Below are 20,502 nucleotides of genomic sequence, written 5' to 3'. Positions count from 1 at the left end.
TGGTAAGACCCTTGGAGGAAGAGGAAGATTGACAGATGAAGCAATTGATAGATTGCAGAGGTATTATGGGTATGCAATTAGGCAAAATACAAGAAGCATTGAGCATATGAGGAGAGCAGTATGGGCATTATTTTTCCATACTGCATCAACAAATGAGCACCCACAACATGCACTGTGCCCCACAGGTGATGACTCATGGTGTAAGTACAAATCAGGAAAGGAATATGCCCATAAAAACAGTTTGCCAAATGCTGTAATTGATGTAATCAAGCCAATATTCAGAGATTTATCACAGCCAAGTTTATTGGAAAAGTCTTTACATGGGAAAACACAAAATCCAATTGAAAGTGTAAATAATTTAATTTGGATTAGGATTCTGAAAGGAGTGTTTGTACAGATAAAAAATTGCATTTTGGAGTGTATGATGCAGTGGCAACATACAGAGAAGCAAACATTATCAAATGTGATGTACTGAAACGTTTAAGTTTCCAACCAGGACACAACACCATTTCCACAATGCGCCTAATTGATGAAGAAAGACTAAGAGGTGCAGGAAGAAGAGACAAAAGCCTACAACATGTAGCAAAATGGAAAAAAAGACCAGTGGAAAGGAAACTAACACTGGAAAAAGAAGAGGATGCTGATAATCCATCATATCGGGCAGGAATGTATTAAAAACTTTGGAAGCCACTTTTCCTTCATTTTTATAACAAATTGTAAAAAAAAAATAGTATAATTCAAGAGTTATAGAATAAAAAGTGCAAAAATTTAGAGAAATAAATGAGCATCTGTTTAAAGAAATTATAAAACAAAAACCGATAAATATTTCTTCACAGGGCATTATAACTTTATAGAGAAATATGCACTGAACATGTAGCCCAAATTTTGGAGCCTTATGTTTAATGGTTGTAGAAAAAATGTTTCTTCTATTTGCTAAAATTAACATGGAGGAGATGGATTGTTCCGGCTCTCCTCAAAGGTCGAACGGAGACCGAGTAACATCCATGGAAGTGCCTCAGACCAGAGGTAGTCATGGCACCTGAGGGCAGTTTTAAGGGAGCAGTGCCACTGTTCAGCTAACTCATTGCTTTGTGGATGGTAGGCTGTTGTATGAATATTTTTAATGCCACAGATGTTACATAAAATGGTGAACAGGGCAGACACAACCAAACCTGGCATTCCATGAGGAGTTGAAATCCTTGGCCACATTTTCAGCAGTGATATTGGGTAAAGGAACAGCTTCCACCCAGTGAGACATGCAGTCGATTGTGGAGAGAATATATCTGTGGCCCTTCGACGGTGGTAGTGGACAGATAAGGTCGATATGTACATGACGAAGTCTTCCTTGTGGAATATCGAGCTTGCCTAATGTAGGGGAGGTTTGGCGGCCAATTTTGTTGTGTTGACAGGAGATGCAGCTGCGTGACCAGGTCTGACAGTCCCATTTAATATTTTTTCAAACTAAATGCCTCAGATACGAATCGTGTGCTGGCATCAATGCCAGGGTGAGTGAGGTTATGCAAGGTGTCGAAGGCTTGCCAGCAAGCACATTGTGGGCGGAAGCAATGGCTGCAGGGTGTCAGTAGAAGAATCTCAATCACACCACAGCTCGTCCAAAATGCCACAGAACTTGGCTTTGGTAAACACAAAAGATGTTTGAGGATCTGCAAGGAAAGCTTGAGATTCCTCGAAAGAGGCCTGGAGAGTGGCCGCGTTGGCTAAGTCAATGATGCGTGAGACAGTATTGAGCCACAAGAAAAATCTGTGAGGATGTTTTCTGTACCTTTGATGTAGCAAACATTTGTTGTGAATTGAGAGACTAAATCAAAGTGGCAGAAACACCGAGGGGATTAGTCCTTGGGAGGGTTGCATAAAGAGTCCCCTAGTGGTTTGTGATCAGTAAGGATTAAGAAAGAATGGCCCTCGACATGGGGGGAAAGTATTTGACAGCTTCATAGACTGCCAGAAGTTCCATATCAAAAGTGGAATATTTCTTCAGAGCTGTACAGTTTTTTAGAGAAGAAATGAAGGAGAGAAACCATGTCACATTTGCATTGCTGTAGTACTGCCTCCACCGCGATGTTGCTGGCATCCGTAGTGATGAACAATTCGGCCAACGGGTCAGGAAGGGCAAGTGTCACAGTGTGAGATAAGGAAGTTTTTAGAGCCTTGAAGGTCTCCAGCATAGGTTCAGTCCAACGAACTGGTTTAAGGCCTGAAGTCTGTTTGCCTGACAGTGAATCTGTCACTGGGGCCTGCACGGCAGCAGCAGAAGGCAGATTCTGACAGTAGTAATTTATTGCACCCAAGAAACGTCAGAGTTCTTTGTAAGAAGCTGGAGGCAGCAGTGACATGATTGCCTGCACGTGGGATTTGGGAGGCTATATTCCGTCTGTGGAGATGGTGTAACCCAAAAATGTGACAGAAGACTGGCGCAATTGGAATTTGCCCTTGTTGACCTCGATACCATTGAAGTTCAAGGTCTGGAGGACCTTGGATAAATAATTTTCATGTTCTTCAACCGAGTTGCTGAAAATGAGTAAGTCATCCAGATATGCAAAGCAAAACTCGAACTGTCATAAGATTGAGTCGATGAAACGTTGCCATGTTTGTGTCGCGTTTTTCAGGCCAAATGGCATGAAGTTGTATTGGAACAAACCAAGTAGTGTGATAATAGCTGTCTTTGGAATGTCTTCTGGTGCTACAGGAATCTGGTGATAGGCACATTTACGGTCAATAACACTAAATATTGTGGCACCCGATAACATAAGAGTGAAATCGTTTATGTTCAGCACTGGGTAATTGTCCATGACAGTACAAGCATTTAAGTGTCTGTAGTCGCCACACACTCTGAAAGAACCATCATGTTTGGTGATGAGGTGAATCGATGAAGACCAGTTGCTGTCTGACGGTTGCAGGATACCTGCCTCCAAAAGTTCATTAATTTGCTGTCGGACAGTGCACAACTTAATGGGGCTGAGGCATCTAACCGTGTGCCTAATACGAGGGCTGGCAGTGGTAACTATCTTGTGTGTCATTCCGTCAGTGATGGAAGAAACTGAGAACTGCACACGAGACTAATTATTGTCCTGACTCAAAGTTTTCGGATGAGTAGGGCGCGGCGAGGTGTAACCATTAGCGTGAGTGGGAAAAGGCAGCACGAAAGTCACATGCCTATTACATGAGTGTGGCATGTGCTTTTTTGGAGAGGTGGGCTGCACACACAGTGCAGAGCCAGTTGGGATGTGCAGAGACTGTCCGTTGTCAGCCTTGCCTCAGGTAACTGGCCCAGACGAGAGAGGCATTGGCATCATGTGGGGAACAGTGATGGCCGCTGAGTCACATGGCTGGTTCACGAGAGAGGGGGAATGTTTATCAAGACATGGGGTTGCTCCCTGTGAAGTGGTCATATCATGCTCGTGACAGTCATTAGAAGCACTGTTTGAAACACATGGCACTGAATGTGGCTTGTGCATTGGGGTGTGGTGTCTACCAGACATGAATCGTCATATGCAGCTCATGTAGCTGACTTTGTGTTTATGTTTGGCATAGGGCTTTGTGATAGTGAATTTTAATTCACTCGTGCATTGAAATTATTCCTGTTGTTTTGAAATTTTTTTAAAAATTGATTGTTTTTTCTGTTCCTGTTATTGTACTCATTACCTCTGGGTAAGTGACTTTGTTGTTGTGTGTACCATCTTTGCTGTGTGTTTAGATCACATTGCACTGACTGATTTACTTAACTATGTTGTTGTTGTGCCTGAATTTTTGTTGCTCTATTGGGTACAGGTCTTTCCTCATAGATTAAATCGATAGAATCAAGCACTGACATAAAATAATTAGTGTTGTGCTCTGACATTGTGACTAATTTTTCTCTAATGTGCAATGGTAAATGACTTTTCAAAATTTTTAACACATCTACCTGTGATATTGGGTTCATACAGTGGCAAGTCTTATTCAGGTATTTTTCAAAGTATCCACGTAGACTACTGTATTTGCCATTGAATAGTGCAGGGTTAAATGCCTCGTGTCTGAGTCTTTCTTGCACTGCCTCAGAGCAGTATTTGTTGAAGAAATCTTGATGAAATTGGATATAACTGATGCAACATTCGGCCACTTCAGTTGCCCATAAAATAACATCACCTTGCATGTATCCCACAACAAATCTGATTTTCTATGCTTCCATCAAGCTGCCTGTAAATACATGATGAAAAGCACTGATAAATACTACTGGGTTCATTCTTTTTCATTCAGTAGTGAATGTAGGAAACTGTCAATGTCTCAGCAAACCTTCATCTGCAAAAATAGTTGATAAACACATGGCATTTGTGGTCATATTTATGTTTCTTATTGTAGTTACCAGTAATTCTGGTTGGTAATTGTTCAGGTATTGGAGTTGTGGGTTTGTTTACATTTTGCGCTCTACAGCTGTCACTGGTACCTGCCATGGGACTTGTGACAATTTGTGGATGAATACCAACAGATTGAGGTTTGTTCACTGTTGCCCGTGCATGATTTATTTGCATATTTCAAGATATGGTAATATTTTCTTCTAAAAGATTGGGGATCCTATTTTCCACAGCTTGTAGGTTAAGGTTTACCTTGTTCACAATTTCATTTACTTTTTTTCTGATTAGGCCTTTCTACTACATCTGTGTATAACTTACAATCTGTTGCTAGCTTCTCTGCAATGTTATTACCATTAATTAATGTACCTGCTTCAGCTTGACTATGATATCACTCAGATTTTCATTGATCTTCCCTCTCCTTCTTAGCACATGCCAAGGCAACTTCTAATGTTGCTACTTTTAAAGTAAGCTTGTCTACAACTAGAGGTACACCTTCATAACAACAGTGGTTACTTTTTCTACTCTCAAACACAACAGGTTTTGTGTGGCTTCAATATTTGTGTTTGCGTCTGTGATTTTACTTATCTGTTGTTCTTCTTGATCATGAAGGTCATATACAGGATCTACCTTCTGTTTTAACTCCATAATGTTACTGTTAACTTCAAAAGTACTTCATGCTTTACTTGTTTATTCATATCATTCAATTTTGATTAGATATCACTGCAAAAATTTTTGGCTAAGTCATTGAATTTCTGTGAGATCATGGCTTGCAAATCCTTGAATACTTGTTTTGGTTCTTGTTTCATCACATTTAGATCTTGGGTGACAGTGTTCAGACTGTGTGTCAAATTATCAATTTTGGTATTCATATCTTGTTTCATATCACTGAAATTGGTGTTCTTATTGTGTTTCATATCACTGAGATTGGTTTTCATATTATCAAATATCATATTTATGTTAGACAGTAACTGCCACGGTAGTGGTTCAGTTGTAGTATTGTGGCTGCTGTCAGCTGTACTTTCCAAATTAATGTATGTGTTGTGAACAAGTAGTGTTTGAAATGTGTTGTCAAGATTGATATTTGTATCATTCTCTGATGTTTCATTCATGAGTGGTACATCACTTTGGGAGATGCGTGACATTGTCTCATCAGTTGTAAACATTGTGTTGTCAAGGTTATTCTGTCATGGAGCATTGCTGTCATTTTTCACACCTGCGACACTCATGTCTGACCTACTTAAACCTTCTGCAATAGGCATGCAGGATGCCTGAACTTCAATTGTTCTATCGTTCATTTCTATGCTGTCTTGGCTGATTGCATTTTCGTTATTGCTATCAAAAATGGACATATATTTTTCTGCCATGTTGTGTGAACATGAAAAAGTAAAAATTAAAAAAAAAACATTAAAATTTTGTACTCTAATTGTGATTTATGCAATGTCAAAGACAGTTTTATGTCTATTATCATGCGTAAACTATTGTCTCACAATTCTTTTATGTTTTACTGACAATGTGTATCACAGTGAAAAATTCCTGTAAATTTTCCACCATAAAATTCAAGGAATGGAATAATGAGGAAAAGGTTTTTATATGCATCAAAAGAGGCACCACCAGGTATAACCATCCAAGCAATTTGCATAGCTGTCCTTCCTGTGCTGCGCCAAACAGAATAGCTTACTATGGAAAATTTTATGTAACCTGTGTCCAATTCTTATTCCTTTCCAAAATTTTCTCCTCAATTTTTGTCTTTTTGCTTTACAAGCTCTTCATTGTGATACACGCAAACAAAAAATACAGAAAATTAGCTTTTATGATTCATAACAATGTCATAGAAATTTCTTACTATAACAATAGTTAACAAACCCTACTCACAACTGGTGCCCTGAAGTCCTGGCACACAGGTCAACAGTTGTTTTGTAATAAAATAAAATAAAAATTAGTAAATACATATGCATATGAAAGGCATTTAAAGGGGATAATACAATTGTATTTTTAGAAATGTTCTGTGCTTGTACAAATTTTAGGCTATTGGACTTCTTCTCTTACATTTCAATTGTAGTTGCAAGCAGTGGGCTTCAAGTACGCCAGTGTGCATCACAAATAAGAAAATTCTCCTTACTTGGTTTCACTTCACTTGAATAAAAAAAATTTAATACTGGTATCAATTTTTTTCTTATTTCGAAACTTGTATAGTACAAAACACTTGTAACCCATCATATTCCAAACGGCACTTCTTAACAGAACATCTACATACAAGAGAGTCAGAAACAAAATCATGTACAAAAAAATGAATGAATGTTTTTTCATTTGTTTGCACCTTACTGCACATTCATAATTAATGTCTTTGCCAATGCTTATGGTTGATCAGTATTTCATTTTTGTTTTTAATAACTTTAACTGTATGATATCCTTGGGGTCTTTCATCATGTACCTACACATGGGCCAGGACAAAAGGCTGGTATCCTGAGACATCAAGAAGGCATGTGGTTGTGCATTGTTTTGCTCAAAAATGGCACCCAGGGTGTTGTGCAGAAAGGGTATGACTACATGATGTCATTCACATAGATCACACTGGTCAGAATGTCCTGAACATGCACCATCTATGATTTGTGGTTGTACCCAATAGCACTTAACATTATAAAGCCTTGAGTTTGTTCCTTATATCGTGTGAAAATGCACTCACTGTGATGCCAATCCCACTGTCTGTGGCAAACAAAAATACAGCCATCTTTTTCAGACAAACAGAACCTGAATTCATCCAAAAACTCTGTCTGATGCCAATCCTGTTCCCACTGACATCATCCTATACACCATTGCCATCTAGCATGTTCCTGCACATTCATCAAAGGCAGACAGCGAAGTGGATGATGCACACGAAACCAATGTCATAATAAATGGCCATGGACTGTCACCCCTGGTAGCGTTGATGTACACTCCTGGAAATGGAAAAAAGAACACATTGACACCGGTGTGTCAGACCCACCATACTTGTTCCGGACACTGCGAGAGGGCTGTACAAGCAATGATCACACGCACGGCACAGCGGACACACCAGGAACCGCGGTGTTGGCCGTCGAATGGCGCTAGCTGCGCAGCATTTGTGCACCGCCGCCGTCAGTGTCAGCCAGTTTCCCATAGCATACGGAGCTCCATCGCAGTCTTTAACACTGGTAGCATGCCGCGACAGCGTGGACGTGAACCGTATGTGCAGTTGACGGACTTTGAGCGAGGGCGTATAGTGGGCATGCGGGAGGCCGGGTGGACGTACTGCCGAATTGCTCAACATGTGGGGCGTGAGGTCTCCACAGTACATCGATGTTGTTGCCAGTGGTCGGCGGAAGGTGCACGTGCCCGTCGACCTGGGACCAGACCGCAGCGACACACAGATGCACGCCAAGACCGTAGGATCCTACGCAGTGCCGTAGGGGACCACACCGCCACTTCCCAGCAAATGAGGGACACTGTTGCTCCTGGGGTATCGGCGAGGAGCATTCGCAACCGTCTCCATGAAGCTGCGCTACGGTCCCGCACACCGTTAGGCCGTCTTCCGCTCACGCCCCAACATCGTGCAGCCCGCCTCCAATGGTGTCGCGACAGGCGTGAATGGAGGGACGAATGGAGACGTGTCATCTTCAGCGATGAGAGTCGCTTCTGCCTTGGTGCCAATGATGGTCGTATGCGTGTTTGGCGCCATGCAGGTGAGCGCCACAATCAGGACTGCATACGACCGAGGCACACAGGGCCAACACCTGGCATCATGGTGTGGGGAGCGATCTCCTACACTGGCCGTACACCTCTGGTGATCATCGAGGGGACACTGAATAGTGCACGGTACATCCAAACCGTCATCGAACCCATCGTTCTACCATTCCTAGACTGGCAAGAGAAATTGCTGTTCCAACAGGACAATGCACGTCCGCATGTATCCCGTGCCACCCAACGTGCTCTAGAAGGTGTAAGTCAACTATCCTAGCCAGCAAGATCTCCGGATCTGTCCCCCATTGAGCATGTTTGGGACTGGATGAAGCGTCGTCTCACGCGGTCTGCACGTCCAGCATGAATGCTGGTCCAGCTGAGGCGCCAGGTGGAAATGGCATGGCAAGCCGTTCCACAGGACTACATCCAGCATCTCTACGATCGTCTCCATGGGAGAATAGCAGCCTGCATTGATGCGAAAGGTGGATATACACTGTACTAGTGCCGACATTGTGCATGCTCTGTTGCCTGTGGTTCTGTCAGTGTGATCATGTGATGTATCTGACCCCAGGAATGTGTCAATAAAGTTTCCCCTTCCTGGGACAATGAATTCACGGTGTTCTTATTTCAATTTCCAGGAGTGTATTACAGTGTTCCACTGTTGTGAGAGAGCTGTGGAGGACACAGATCTGTCCTGTAATACCATTCAGATGAGGTTTTGATCTTCTCAGAGGGTGGTCTGGGTGGTGCTACCTGACCCATATTGTCATGTTCTGTGGCATTCCATGAACCATTCTGCACACACCCGTTGCACTGCCAAAACATATTTGTCCCACACAAGCAGCAATTTCCCAGATAGATGCCTCACTTTCTCTCATGCCAATAACTCCCCCTCTTTCAAACTCATTGATTTGATGGTATGCTATGTGCATATGTCTGTGAGGCATCCTGCACATCCGCTCAAGTCACACTGGCGATATAACCTTCAGTTTATAGTGACAACAAAAGCCGCAGGAATTCTTTACTCTTAAGTAGTGTTGCGCTGTGATATTGATGTTGATCTTGAACCAACAGGCTGACATGATTCAAATGCTAATCATTTCTGCAGATCATACTAATGTATATGTCCTATGAATATGATTGACCTTTCTCTAGTCATTATAGGTGTTTTGTTTTTTCTGATCATTATTGCATTTTGTTGGTGTCCATTTACATAGGGAGAAATGATCATGATGAGGAAATAATAGAAATCAGAGCTCACATGAAAAGATTTAAGTGTTCATTTTTCCCGTGTGCTGTTTGATGGTGGAATGGTTGAGAAGTAGTGTAAAGGTGGTTTAATGAACCTTGTGTCACACACTTAATTGTAAATTGCAGAGTAATCATGTAGATTTAGGTGTACAGGTGGCACACTACCTGGCTTGTTGAACTAGTAGATCCCTCATTAGTAAGGAGTGAGGGATAGTTGGAGAAGGTTAGGAGGGAAGAGCAGGTCACTCAGGCCCAGGCTGAGACACACACCTGTAGTGAGTAGTCCTGTAGTCCTGTAGTCCTGTCCTCTCTACAGGTGGGTCTCTCTCACCCTCAGTCTGAGTGATCTGCCCTTCCTTTTTAAACCTCCACAATTGTCCCTCTCTTGCTCCTACTTTTATATGGGCTGGGCAGTGGAACAATTTATCTTGCCTGCAAAGTGTTGTCACGCCACTTACAAATTTACCTTTTATCTTGTGTGGCTTAGACATTAGCCTTAAAGGTACAAATACAAATGAGAACTGAATGTTGACACAAGTATAACTGATGTCCTTTACCATACACAGCTTTGGAAATGCCACTACAATTGGGAGATCATCTTTGGTGGATGTTAAAGGACCATTCCGCTCTTCCAGAGATAGGCCTCCAACTCCAGTGGTAAACATAATCATTTTTGCTTTGTGATTTTTTAATTATTTATTTTTAGTATAATTTTTGCTCTCAAAATTGCCTATAAATTAATCATTAAAATCTGTGTTTATTATAAAGTGTTTCGTGCATGCTCTATGTTACTGTATGAAAATGCTTTGTGTGGTCAGAGCTTTCTGTTGCGTCCATTATTTCTTGGTGCTCAGCATCTGCACATGGGATGAAAAAATGTTAGCATGAAGCTATCTACTGTCATACTGTCATGGTCTGTAAATGCTGCTTCAGAAAAACTGAGCTTCGATTGTGATAATTGGTGATGGTGTTGGTCCTCCTCTAGCTACTCACCCTTTGATGCAACACATTTTTTCCAATGATGGATGGCTCACTAGAAATATCTGTTGTAGAAATCTGCATTGTGGCTATTCAGGAAATGTTCCACTTTATAAATAAGCGCTCTGTAATTCCAGAAATTCTTCTCCAAAGGAAAGAGGAAGAAGAAGGCACTGCACAGTGTGCCCTGACAGGAGAATATAATGTTGTTACTGGGGGGTGGGAGACAAAATCTGACGGTAGTGTGTTTGGCTGTGTCCTGTGCACAATGGGCTGGGTTATTGTCACATCTGCCCACAGCGCTTTGGCTTAATAGCCTCATTAGGAGATGTCAGTAATATGCTCTCCTGGTGGCTTGCTTGTTATGAACATAACTGTGACACTCACAGATTAGATTAGATTAGATTAATACTTGTTCCATAGATCATGAATACGACACTTCGTAATGATGTGGAACGTGTCAGGTTAATAAAAGATGTCTGTACAAGAAATTACATTACACAAAATATTGCATGACACTAATGATTTTTTTTTTTTTTTTTTACTTAGTTTATATCTAAAAATTCAGCCAATGAGTAGAAGGAGTTGTCATCTAGAAATTCTTTTAATTTATTTTTAAATGTTAGTTGGCTATCTGTCAGGCTTTTGATGCTGTTTGGTAGGTGCCCAAAGACTTTTGTGGCAGCATAATTTACCCCTTTCTGTGCCAAAGTCAGATTTAACCCTGCATAGTGAAGATCATCCACAAAAAACACTCATCACCAGCTCGTTCAGTCAATGTAGGGACTTCACATTTTTTTCTTGTGTTTGTCACAACTCAGTTTGCTTCTTCATTTCCGCATCCTAGTGATGCACCCAGCAATTGTTTCTCATGGTTAGGCAATTAAAGAAGTCACTTGGATTGGCCTTATACACTAGCAACATTGCTGCTGATTCCTTCACTCATCAGACTTCTTGAATGAATTTGAGTAGTTTTGGAGGCCAGAGGGTGCAGTCATGTAAGATGTAGAAGAGTGATTTTGACATTTCCCACAGTCACCTCAGTTGTCTTTGATCACAACGGTGTAGTGGTTAATAAAAACGAAAAAGAGAAGAAAAGAAAAGGTTGAAAATGTGAGAAGAAATGGTGAATAAAAAGGGGGTTTTAAAATCATTAATAACTGTGAAAAAGGGAAAGAATGAAATGCAAATTGGACTTCATATTACAGAAAAGCTCTTCTTGATTCAGAAAAGCTATTGTTGGGGTGGTCCTTGTGGCGTTTCTGAGCAAAAGTCAAATCAATTTCTACCACAAAAATTATTTGAAAGAGAACAGAGACTAACAAAATGTGATTAACAGGGGGAAATGGTGTAGAGAAGAGTTCATTCTTTACCAAGTTAATATGTCTTCTCTTGTGTGGCATCCAGGTCTTGTTCTCCAACAATCTCCCGCTTCATTTGTGCATGAAAAGTCGTAGCTGCTCCAAAAACTTGCAGTAAATTTCATCCTCCAGGAATTACTAATGTCTACAAATTAAAGCCATCTTGATATTGAATGCAATGTATTTTACTGCTGCTTCCATCCTCCAAATTTCATTCAAGCTTCCACAATAGAATATGTCTGCACAACAATAAGTTTTTTACGTCTTAATCAGTCCAAGACTAAGGAATATGTTTTTATGTCTGAATCATACCAAGACTAGCGAATAAGTGAAGTTAAACTTCCGCTCCCAAGAGACAAGAGTGGGTAGAAAACAAAAATAGTTACAATTTTTTGTACCTTCATTTTCTTACAAATAGTTTCTCTGCTGTCGAGTGCTCATACAGCTGCAATGTTATAATTTATATCTGGGGAAATGAGCGTAGCGTGGCGAATTCCAAAGTCCCGCTACAATGGTCTCTACTGCTCTTCTGAAAGATGGTCTGCAATTTTGTTCATCATCATTCAGTCTTATTGGACCACTCTTGAAGCACCTGTATCACCTAAATACTTTGTCATAGGATGGTGCATTGTTACCATACTCTTCCCCCAATTTCAGCATAGGCTGTTGCAGCCTTGGTCCCCCTCAAATACAGAAAATGATTCTGCATGATACTCCCCTTATTAACGGGTGCTGTACTTTTGTTTCAGTTTCCATAGCAGTGTGCAACGGTGCTACAATGCTGGAATTCCAATGAATACTGGGACTGCAGACATGTATCAGCAATTAGGCAAAAAACTAAATGGAACTGGGTACATTAACTAAATCTGAAGCTTGTGCTTTTAGTGCATGGACCTGTGATTTGAAATTGAACAAGGAAAGACAAATGCAGTGAATGCAAGGAACTACAGCTGAATGAACAATAGTGGAGCTGGAACAATGAACACATGAGAATCCAGAAAAGAATGAGCCTTACCAAATGAGACCAAGGTGGGAACAATGAATGAGAATGAGCAAACGAGTTTGAGATGAGAATGAGGGATGGGACCAATTGAATGAGAATGCGTTGGAAATGAGACCAGTCTGAAGAGAATGATGAGCGAACATTCCTTAGAAATAATTCCTTGGTCCTTCCATTCAGTTCAGTGACAAATTGCATTGGGCATGTTCCTTCGCAAACAATGTACCTCTACAGGTGATGGACAATGTTCTTCCTCTATATCCTTGCACTTGTCTAATTCTATTGCAGCTCAATAATTTCCATGTGCATAATATCTCTAAATGTTTCATCAGACTCTGCAGAGATTGATAAAATTCTTCAATTGGTTTGTGACCATAATTTCACAAGGAAAGTATCTAATGTATTGTAGTGTCATTGTTTTTATCACTGGAGTACATCAAACAACTTTCAAACATGTTAAAAGATTTGAGCTGCCTCTTCCACATATATAACCAATGTTTAATGTTAATTACATTTTGCAACACTGCTTACAAACTATTATATTTAAGTTTGCCACTTTTGGAAGACCTTCAAACTTTCTTTCATTATTCTCTCAAGTAATGGAGCAATAATACTAACATGAAGCCTATGCAAAGTACTGTTTGTTAATTTTGTTCTTAAGGTCCATCTTAAGTTTTATGAGTGACTAGGAAATTATAAGATCTGTGATCCATGCTGGTGTAAGTCAAACAGATTTGATGTAAGCTAAGTATTACAGATTAAAATACTGGAAAAGATTTATTCATGTATTGCCCACAGATGGGCATTCCTTACTTGTGAGTATGAAATGTATCTTCTATGAAATTCTAGTGGTGAACTCAACATAGCATTCCATCTTTTCAGCTAATGAAGGTCATTGAATGATGCACAGAGCGTGTAGTGCTGGGAGCTGGTGAATCTAAGCAAACTCCTCTTTTTGGTATCATGTCAACTTCATATTTGTGAAACTGTTCAAAAATCTTTTTTTATATTTGCAACTCTTCATTTCCCAAGTAGGCCCACTAGCTCCCACTTTCCCAGTGTGAATTAATACCTCAAAAGAAAAGACTCATTCTGCTGCTTCTTTCTCTCTTTCTAGATTGTTCATTTCTGTGACTTTTCATTGGTATGATTAATAAACCAATACATCAACTCACACAAATCACCACTGCTTCTTCTCTGTTAGGAACAAACATAAAGGATTTTTGGTTTTTGTAGTAAAATTTAGCCAATACATTCTTTTGCACATATTTGTCTCTTGCTGTATTAAATCTTATCAAATGTTGGAAAATCCAGGATTGAATGTAACAGTGTCATGAAAAGGGAAGTTGCTATTTACCATATAGTGGAGATGCTGTGTCACAGATAGGCACAACAAAAAGACTGTCACAAATAAATAAAGCTTTTGAACATTAAGGCCTGGGGTGGGAAGGGAGAGGTATAGTGTGGTGGGGTGTCAGACAGTGAAGTGCTGCAGGTTACATAGAGGACAGGGGAAAGGTGGAAAGGGGGGGGGGGGGGGGTGGCGGGGGGACATAGCAGAAAAGTGGAGAAGTAAAATGAGTGAGTCTGATGGTGGAATGAAGGCTATGTAGTGCTGGAATGGGAACAGGGAAGGGGCTGGATGGATGAGGGAAGTGACTAACAAAGGCTGAGGCCAGGAGGGTTATGGGAAGGTAGGATGCATTGCAAGGACAATCCTTCCTAAAAGAACAGAATCCTAAACCCCCACCTGGTTCAGATTCATTGATGTCATCTTTACGATCTGGGTCGATGGTGAGGACACCCATCCGCATCCCTTCAGGAACTCAATAACTCCTCCCCTATTTGTTACACCTGGTCCTACTCAACTCAACATGCCATGTTCCTAAATGTGGACCTCCACCTCAAAGATGGCTACATCAGTACCTCTGTTGACATCAAACCTACTAACCACCAGCAATACCTACACTTCAACAGCTTCCACCCATTCCATACCAAGAAGTCCATTCCGTACAGCCTAGCTACCCATGGTTGTTGCATTTGCAGTGATGAGTAGTCCCTCTTGAAATATACTGAAGGTCTCACTGAAGCTTTCACAGAACATAATTATCCTCTCAACCTTGTACAAAAACAAATCTCCCATGCCTTACCTTTCCAGTCTCCCACCACCTCCCAAAGTCCCACCATCTGGCCACAAAGGAGCATTCCCCTTATACACTGGAACAACTGAATTACATTCTCTGCCAGGGTTTTGACTAGTTTTCAAAGTGCCCTGAAATGAAAAACGTCCTGACCACTATCCTTCCAAACCCCCATCACCGAACCTACACAATGTACTCATCCAACCTTACACAACCCCTGCTCCTAATCCCTTATCTTATGGCTCATACCCCTGTAATAAACCTAGCTGCAAGACCTATCCCACACATCCACCCACCACCACCTACTCCAGTCCAGTCATGAACATCACATATCCAATCAAAGGCAGGGCTACTGTGAAACCAGTCATGTGATCTACAAGCTAAGCTGCAACCGCTGTACTGCATTCTATGTGGGCATGACAATCAACAAGCTGTCTGTACACATGAAGGGCCACCGACAAATTGTGGCCAAGAAACAACTGGACCGCCCTGTTGCTCAACACGCTGCCAAACATGACATTCCTCATTTCAATTACTGCTTCACTGCCTGTGCTATATGGATCCTTCCCACCCACACCAGCTATTCTGAATTGCACAGGTGGGAACTCTTCCTGCAATACATCCTACGTTCCCGTAATGCTCCTGGCCACAACCTTCATTATTCACTGTCCTCACACATCCAGTCCCTTCCCTGTTCCAATTCCAGCATTACACAACCTTCATTCCACCACCACACTCAGTCTTTTTACTTCTCTCATTTTCCATTACGCCCCCCCCCCCCCCCCAATTCCCACCTTTACTGTGCCCTCCATGTAACTTGCAGCACTTCACTGTCCACCACCCCCACTATACTATCCCTCCCCCCCCCCCCCTGAGCCTGCCTCCTCCTTATACCCCCCCCCCCCTCCCCCCCAAATCGCTACTCCCATCATGCACTGGTGCTGCTGCTCACAGTATAGTTTCAGCTACCTGGGCCTCCGGTGATGTGTGTGGTTTGCATATATATATATATAAAATAGAAAGAAACTTCCACATGGGAAAAATATATTAAAAACAAAGATTCCAAGACTTACCAAGCGGGAAAGCGCCGGCAGAGAGGCACATGAACAAAACACACAAACACACACACAGAATTATAGCTTTCGCAACCGATGGTTGCTTCTTCAGGAAGGAGAGGGAAAGACGAAAGGATGTGGGTTTTAAGGGAGAGGGTAAGGAGTCATTCCAATCCCGGGAGCGGAAAGACTTCCCTTAGGGGAAAAATGGACAGGTGTACACTCGCGCGCACACACACACACACACACACTGCTTGGTCTGCTTGTGTCTGTGTATGTGCGGATGGATATGTGTGTGTGTGTGTGTGTGTGTGTGTGCAAGTGTACACCTGTCCTTTTTTTCCCCTAAGGGAAGTCTTTCCGCTCCCGGGATTGGAATGACTCCTTACCCTCTCCCTTAAAACCCACATCCTTTCGTCTTTCCCTCTCCTTCCTGAAGAAGCAACCATCGGTTGCGAAAGCTATAATTCTGTGTGTGTGTTTGTGTGTTTTGTTCATGTGCCTGTCTGCCGGCGCTTTCCCGGTTGGTAAGTCTTGGAATCTTTGTTTTTAATATATTTTTCCCATGTGGAAGTTTCTTTCTATTTTATTTACATCATCATTAATTTGAACCCAACAATTACGTTTGTTATTGTCTCTGTTGCATTTGGAAATCTTCTCTATCGTCTTACTTTCTCTTTTCGTTTGTACAAGAAGTTTCACTTTGTATTCATCTTCCCTTTTTCCGTAATCTACCATACATTTTACCATGCCTAATTATACTCAATAATACGTAATTTACTTCCAAACCATAACCTCAAATTTTCAACGCTCTCAACATAACCGCTGCTATAAAATCCATTGTTCCAAGTTTACAAACATTTCGTGTAAACTCGTAAATACTATTTCACAGCTTCAGTTCCTTTCACCCTTTACACAACCATCTCAGTTATTTCCAACAACTTTCGTTTTATTTCCATTCCCGTTTTTTCCACATAACCGATCATTTTTAGCAGCTTCCCACAGGTTTACACGTTATTATTTCTTCATCAAACAATTGTTAGCCTCATTCTCACAACCTGCCAGTACATAACCAGTCCTTTGAATACATTTACATACACATTTTTCGAGATTTTATTCGAAAAACTTTTTCGAATTTTATTTTTTCGGAAATTATTTTTTCGAAACTTTTTTCGAAAATTTTTTTTCGAAATTTTCTTGAATTTCCCCACCCTTTAACGTGATCTGGAGACAACATAACTACCCAACCTTTGCACCCATTGTTGTTCACCAACCTAAGTTCAGCACAGGATCAACATAGCTCATCTCAAACCAACACTATTTCGACTTTTTTCACACCTTTATCTCCCCCTATATAAATTTCTATTTACTTTCACTTTAACCTCATATTACCCTTTCCACCTTCTAATACCATGTCAACCTCACAACACCCCTACAACGACCCCTTTAAATTTTATTTACATTCCCTCCGCAAACATGCCTTCACCCTAGCCAGATTACGGTCCCATATTTTATTTACTCAGGCTTGTCTGACATTTGGCATTACTCCCAAAGGCCTCACACTTAAAGTTCCCATCTCTGGCTGCAATCCTTCTTTCCATCAGTCCTTATACCAGTTCCAAACAGCACAATCCATAGCCCTCACCTGCCTAATCCTTCACCTATACATCGACTCGGCCAATGAACACACCCGTCAACTCCTATCCCAAATCAAAGTCCTCAATCTTTCCTCTCCCACATCCACACCGGCTGTACATAGCATCCTCCTACAGGCCAACCGCAAATTAGAACAACATGCCACCCTCCACCTCAAAAAACTATCCAATCTCCTGGTTTCCCACCTCCGGAAAGGCAACTCACTCACCCTCCACAACCTTTCCAACAAACCTCAACCTCCTCTCATTGCACACAGACCCAGTCTCTCCCATCTACTCAATCTCCCAATTCCAGCTCCACTCCCCCAAACACCTGGGATGGATATGTATGTGTATGTGTGTGTGTGTGTGTGTGTGTGTGTGTGTGTGTGTGTGTGTGTGTATATTGTTAACGAAGGCCTTAATGGTCAAAAGCTGTATTTATTTGTGACAGTCTTTGTTGTGCCTATCTGTGACTCAACATCTCTGCTATATGGTGTATTAAATAAAAATGAGATTCCTGTACATTTTGTATAATACTGTAGAACATGAAATAACTCTGCCTCCATTAACCATAATTTTAAAGACATCCCATCCCTACTTATTATAAAAGTGGACATATATATCTTCCGTGTATCATTGTAAACCACTGCACCAATTTCAACCAAACTAGGTACACAGGTTTCATTCATCCAGTATTTGAAAATGAGACCACTTGAGACTTGCAATCACCTTTAAAAATAATTTCAAACCTATGAGACTCTTTCTCACTGATAACTCCTACAAAAAGATGAAAGGAAAAACATTTATTTCTTAGTAGATTTTCACTTTCCATGCAGTAGAGCTGCTACACTAGTCATGGCGTTTTATTTTATTACTTCTATACTACTTACTGAATTTGTCACACATTTTTCAAACTGTATTCACTTATACTACAGAATGTGTCCACAAAATTATGTCATTATATGACATACTGTTCAGGAGATATTATGTCATAAGGTTGAGCTGTGTGGTAACAAAACTGCAGGGTGAAATTTGCTACAGATACAGGTGATATAATGAAATTCGTTGAAAATGTGTAACAAATGCATACTACAGCAAGGAGCTGTTTAAAAATCTCCTCCTAAGTGCCTGCATCGAATTCAACCAAACTTGGTACACACATTGCTTAATACCTGGGAAGAAATACTGTGTGGGAAGAACCACCAGTCTGCTATTGTGGTGGGGGTGATAAGATGGAGAAAGAAGGTGGATACGGGGAGATGTCCAGAGAAAGGAAAGGAGATTAATACGTATAGGAGTTGAGGAGGAGGGGGACAGAGAGAGCAAAGGAGACATGGACAGAAAAAGAGAAGAAGATGAGGTGGATAGAGAGAAGGGAAGAAGCTGATAGACAAAGTGCTGGGGCAGCAGTAGATGGATATTGAGAAGGGCACAAAGCACTGGGTAGAGAGAGAAAGAGAGAGAGAGAGAGAGAGAGAGAGAGAGAGAGAGAGAGAGAGAGAGAGAGGGAGGAGGAGATAAACTGGGATGGGGAAAGAAGAGACAAACTAACAAATGATTGGCATAAATATGTACCTGGACAATGCTGGTTACTCAGCTGGACAATCCTGGGGGAACACAGACCATCAAATAGGAAAAGGTGGCAACACACTGTATAGTTCAAAGTGTTGCACAGCATATAGGCACATAAACAAGAACTTGTATATAACAGTTCTGTTTCTAAAATGTTTATTCTTCTTCAGAAAATGCAGGCATATACAGCTACATTATGTTGGTGCTGCAGCCTTAACAAAATGGATGAATTGAATATGTAAGTGGAAAAGGATGGGAGAACAGGAGCTGTAGTAGTGAGAGACATCAGAGGAAGTGTGTAAGAATGGAACACTAGCTAAACTCATTGCGGCATCTGCTTCAGCCACAACATGCAGCACGGCTGTAAAGTGCAAGTCACAAAAAGCAGCACTCGTATGGCCCACAGCAGCCATGTGGGATTTTCAATTGTACACCATGACTGCCAGGAGGTGCTCTGAGGGCTATAGACTGCCACATACCTAGCTAGGCAACAGCGAGATGTCAGTGGTCACATCGCAAGACCATGCTAACATCTAGTCATGAATTACTAGGAGGGAGCATGCCTCTTCCTGGAGAACAGATAATTAAGGAAACCCAGGGATCACTGTGGACAATTCCCACCAATGAGAGCTGGCCAATTCATGTACTGACTGCTTGCAGTCACTCAGTTAAGCTCTTGTTGAGAGTCCATTAATGAAAACAGTGTAACACCAAGTAGGATTCTGCAATGGAAAATAGCTCTTCAGTAGTTGGTAATTGCAGTTTTAAGTTCTGACTCTGGTGTTAGCTGGAGACAAATCCACAGAATTATATTTTGGTTAGAACTGCCAAAGAGGCAGAGTTAATTTGTAATTATAAATCATGATGAATAGTTTTTTTTCCCCAGAAGGACAATGAAGAAGCTATTGTTCTCCTACTGGGACTTTCTTTAAATTAGGGATAACAGACAGACTTTGTAGTGCGAGCGTAGGTTGCTGAGGGGTGGGATGCGGTGTGGGTGGGTGTGTGGGGTAGAGGTTCAAAGGAATCAATGTGGATAAGCACCATAGACCAAACTAAATTGGGAGGAGGGGAGGAGATTGTGAAATACTTTCTTTTTAGTGTAGAAGGGTGTATTTGATTTGGAAGGGGGAGCGGTGGAGGAAAGCTAGAGTTCAGGTAGATAAGATAAGAATTATAGTCCATTCGAAAATATTGTAGGATTGACAGCCGAGAAGGATGTACTGGTATGACATTTATGAGAAAGGCATGATTTTTCATTCAGCATATTCTGTGAGACCCATAACATTTGTAGCTTGCAGTTTCAGTTAGCTTACTGTCCTGTGCTATTGAGTGATGCATGCTGAGAGTTTGCTTGTTTTTATTTCTTAAGTTGTGTGGTCAATATTTTATCTGTTGTTTCTCTGGTGTGTGTTGTGTGGTACTGCTCCATGTCACTCTCTTGGTCATATAGAATATCTTG

General features: G+C 41.2%; 1 protein-coding gene across 1 annotated transcript in view; it reads left to right on the top strand.

Annotated features, from left to right (window-relative positions):
* LOC126266661 (uncharacterized) overlaps nt 1-20,502 on the top strand; it is a 272,935-nt gene that overhangs the window by 225,180 nt on the left and 27,253 nt on the right. Inside the window, exon 10 of the mRNA XM_049971077.1 lies at nt 9,863-9,953. Coding sequence (XP_049827034.1) covers nt 9,863-9,953 — 91 coding nt within the window. The remainder of the gene's footprint in view (nt 1-9,862; nt 9,954-20,502) is intronic.

The sequence above is a fragment of the Schistocerca gregaria genome, chromosome 4 (genome assembly GCF_023897955.1).
Source record: "Schistocerca gregaria isolate iqSchGreg1 chromosome 4, iqSchGreg1.2, whole genome shotgun sequence".
In the NCBI taxonomy this organism is placed as follows: Eukaryota; Metazoa; Arthropoda; class Insecta; order Orthoptera; family Acrididae; genus Schistocerca; species Schistocerca gregaria.
The sequence above is the reverse complement of the archived record's forward strand: the minus strand, read 5'-3'. Positions and strand labels throughout refer to the sequence as shown.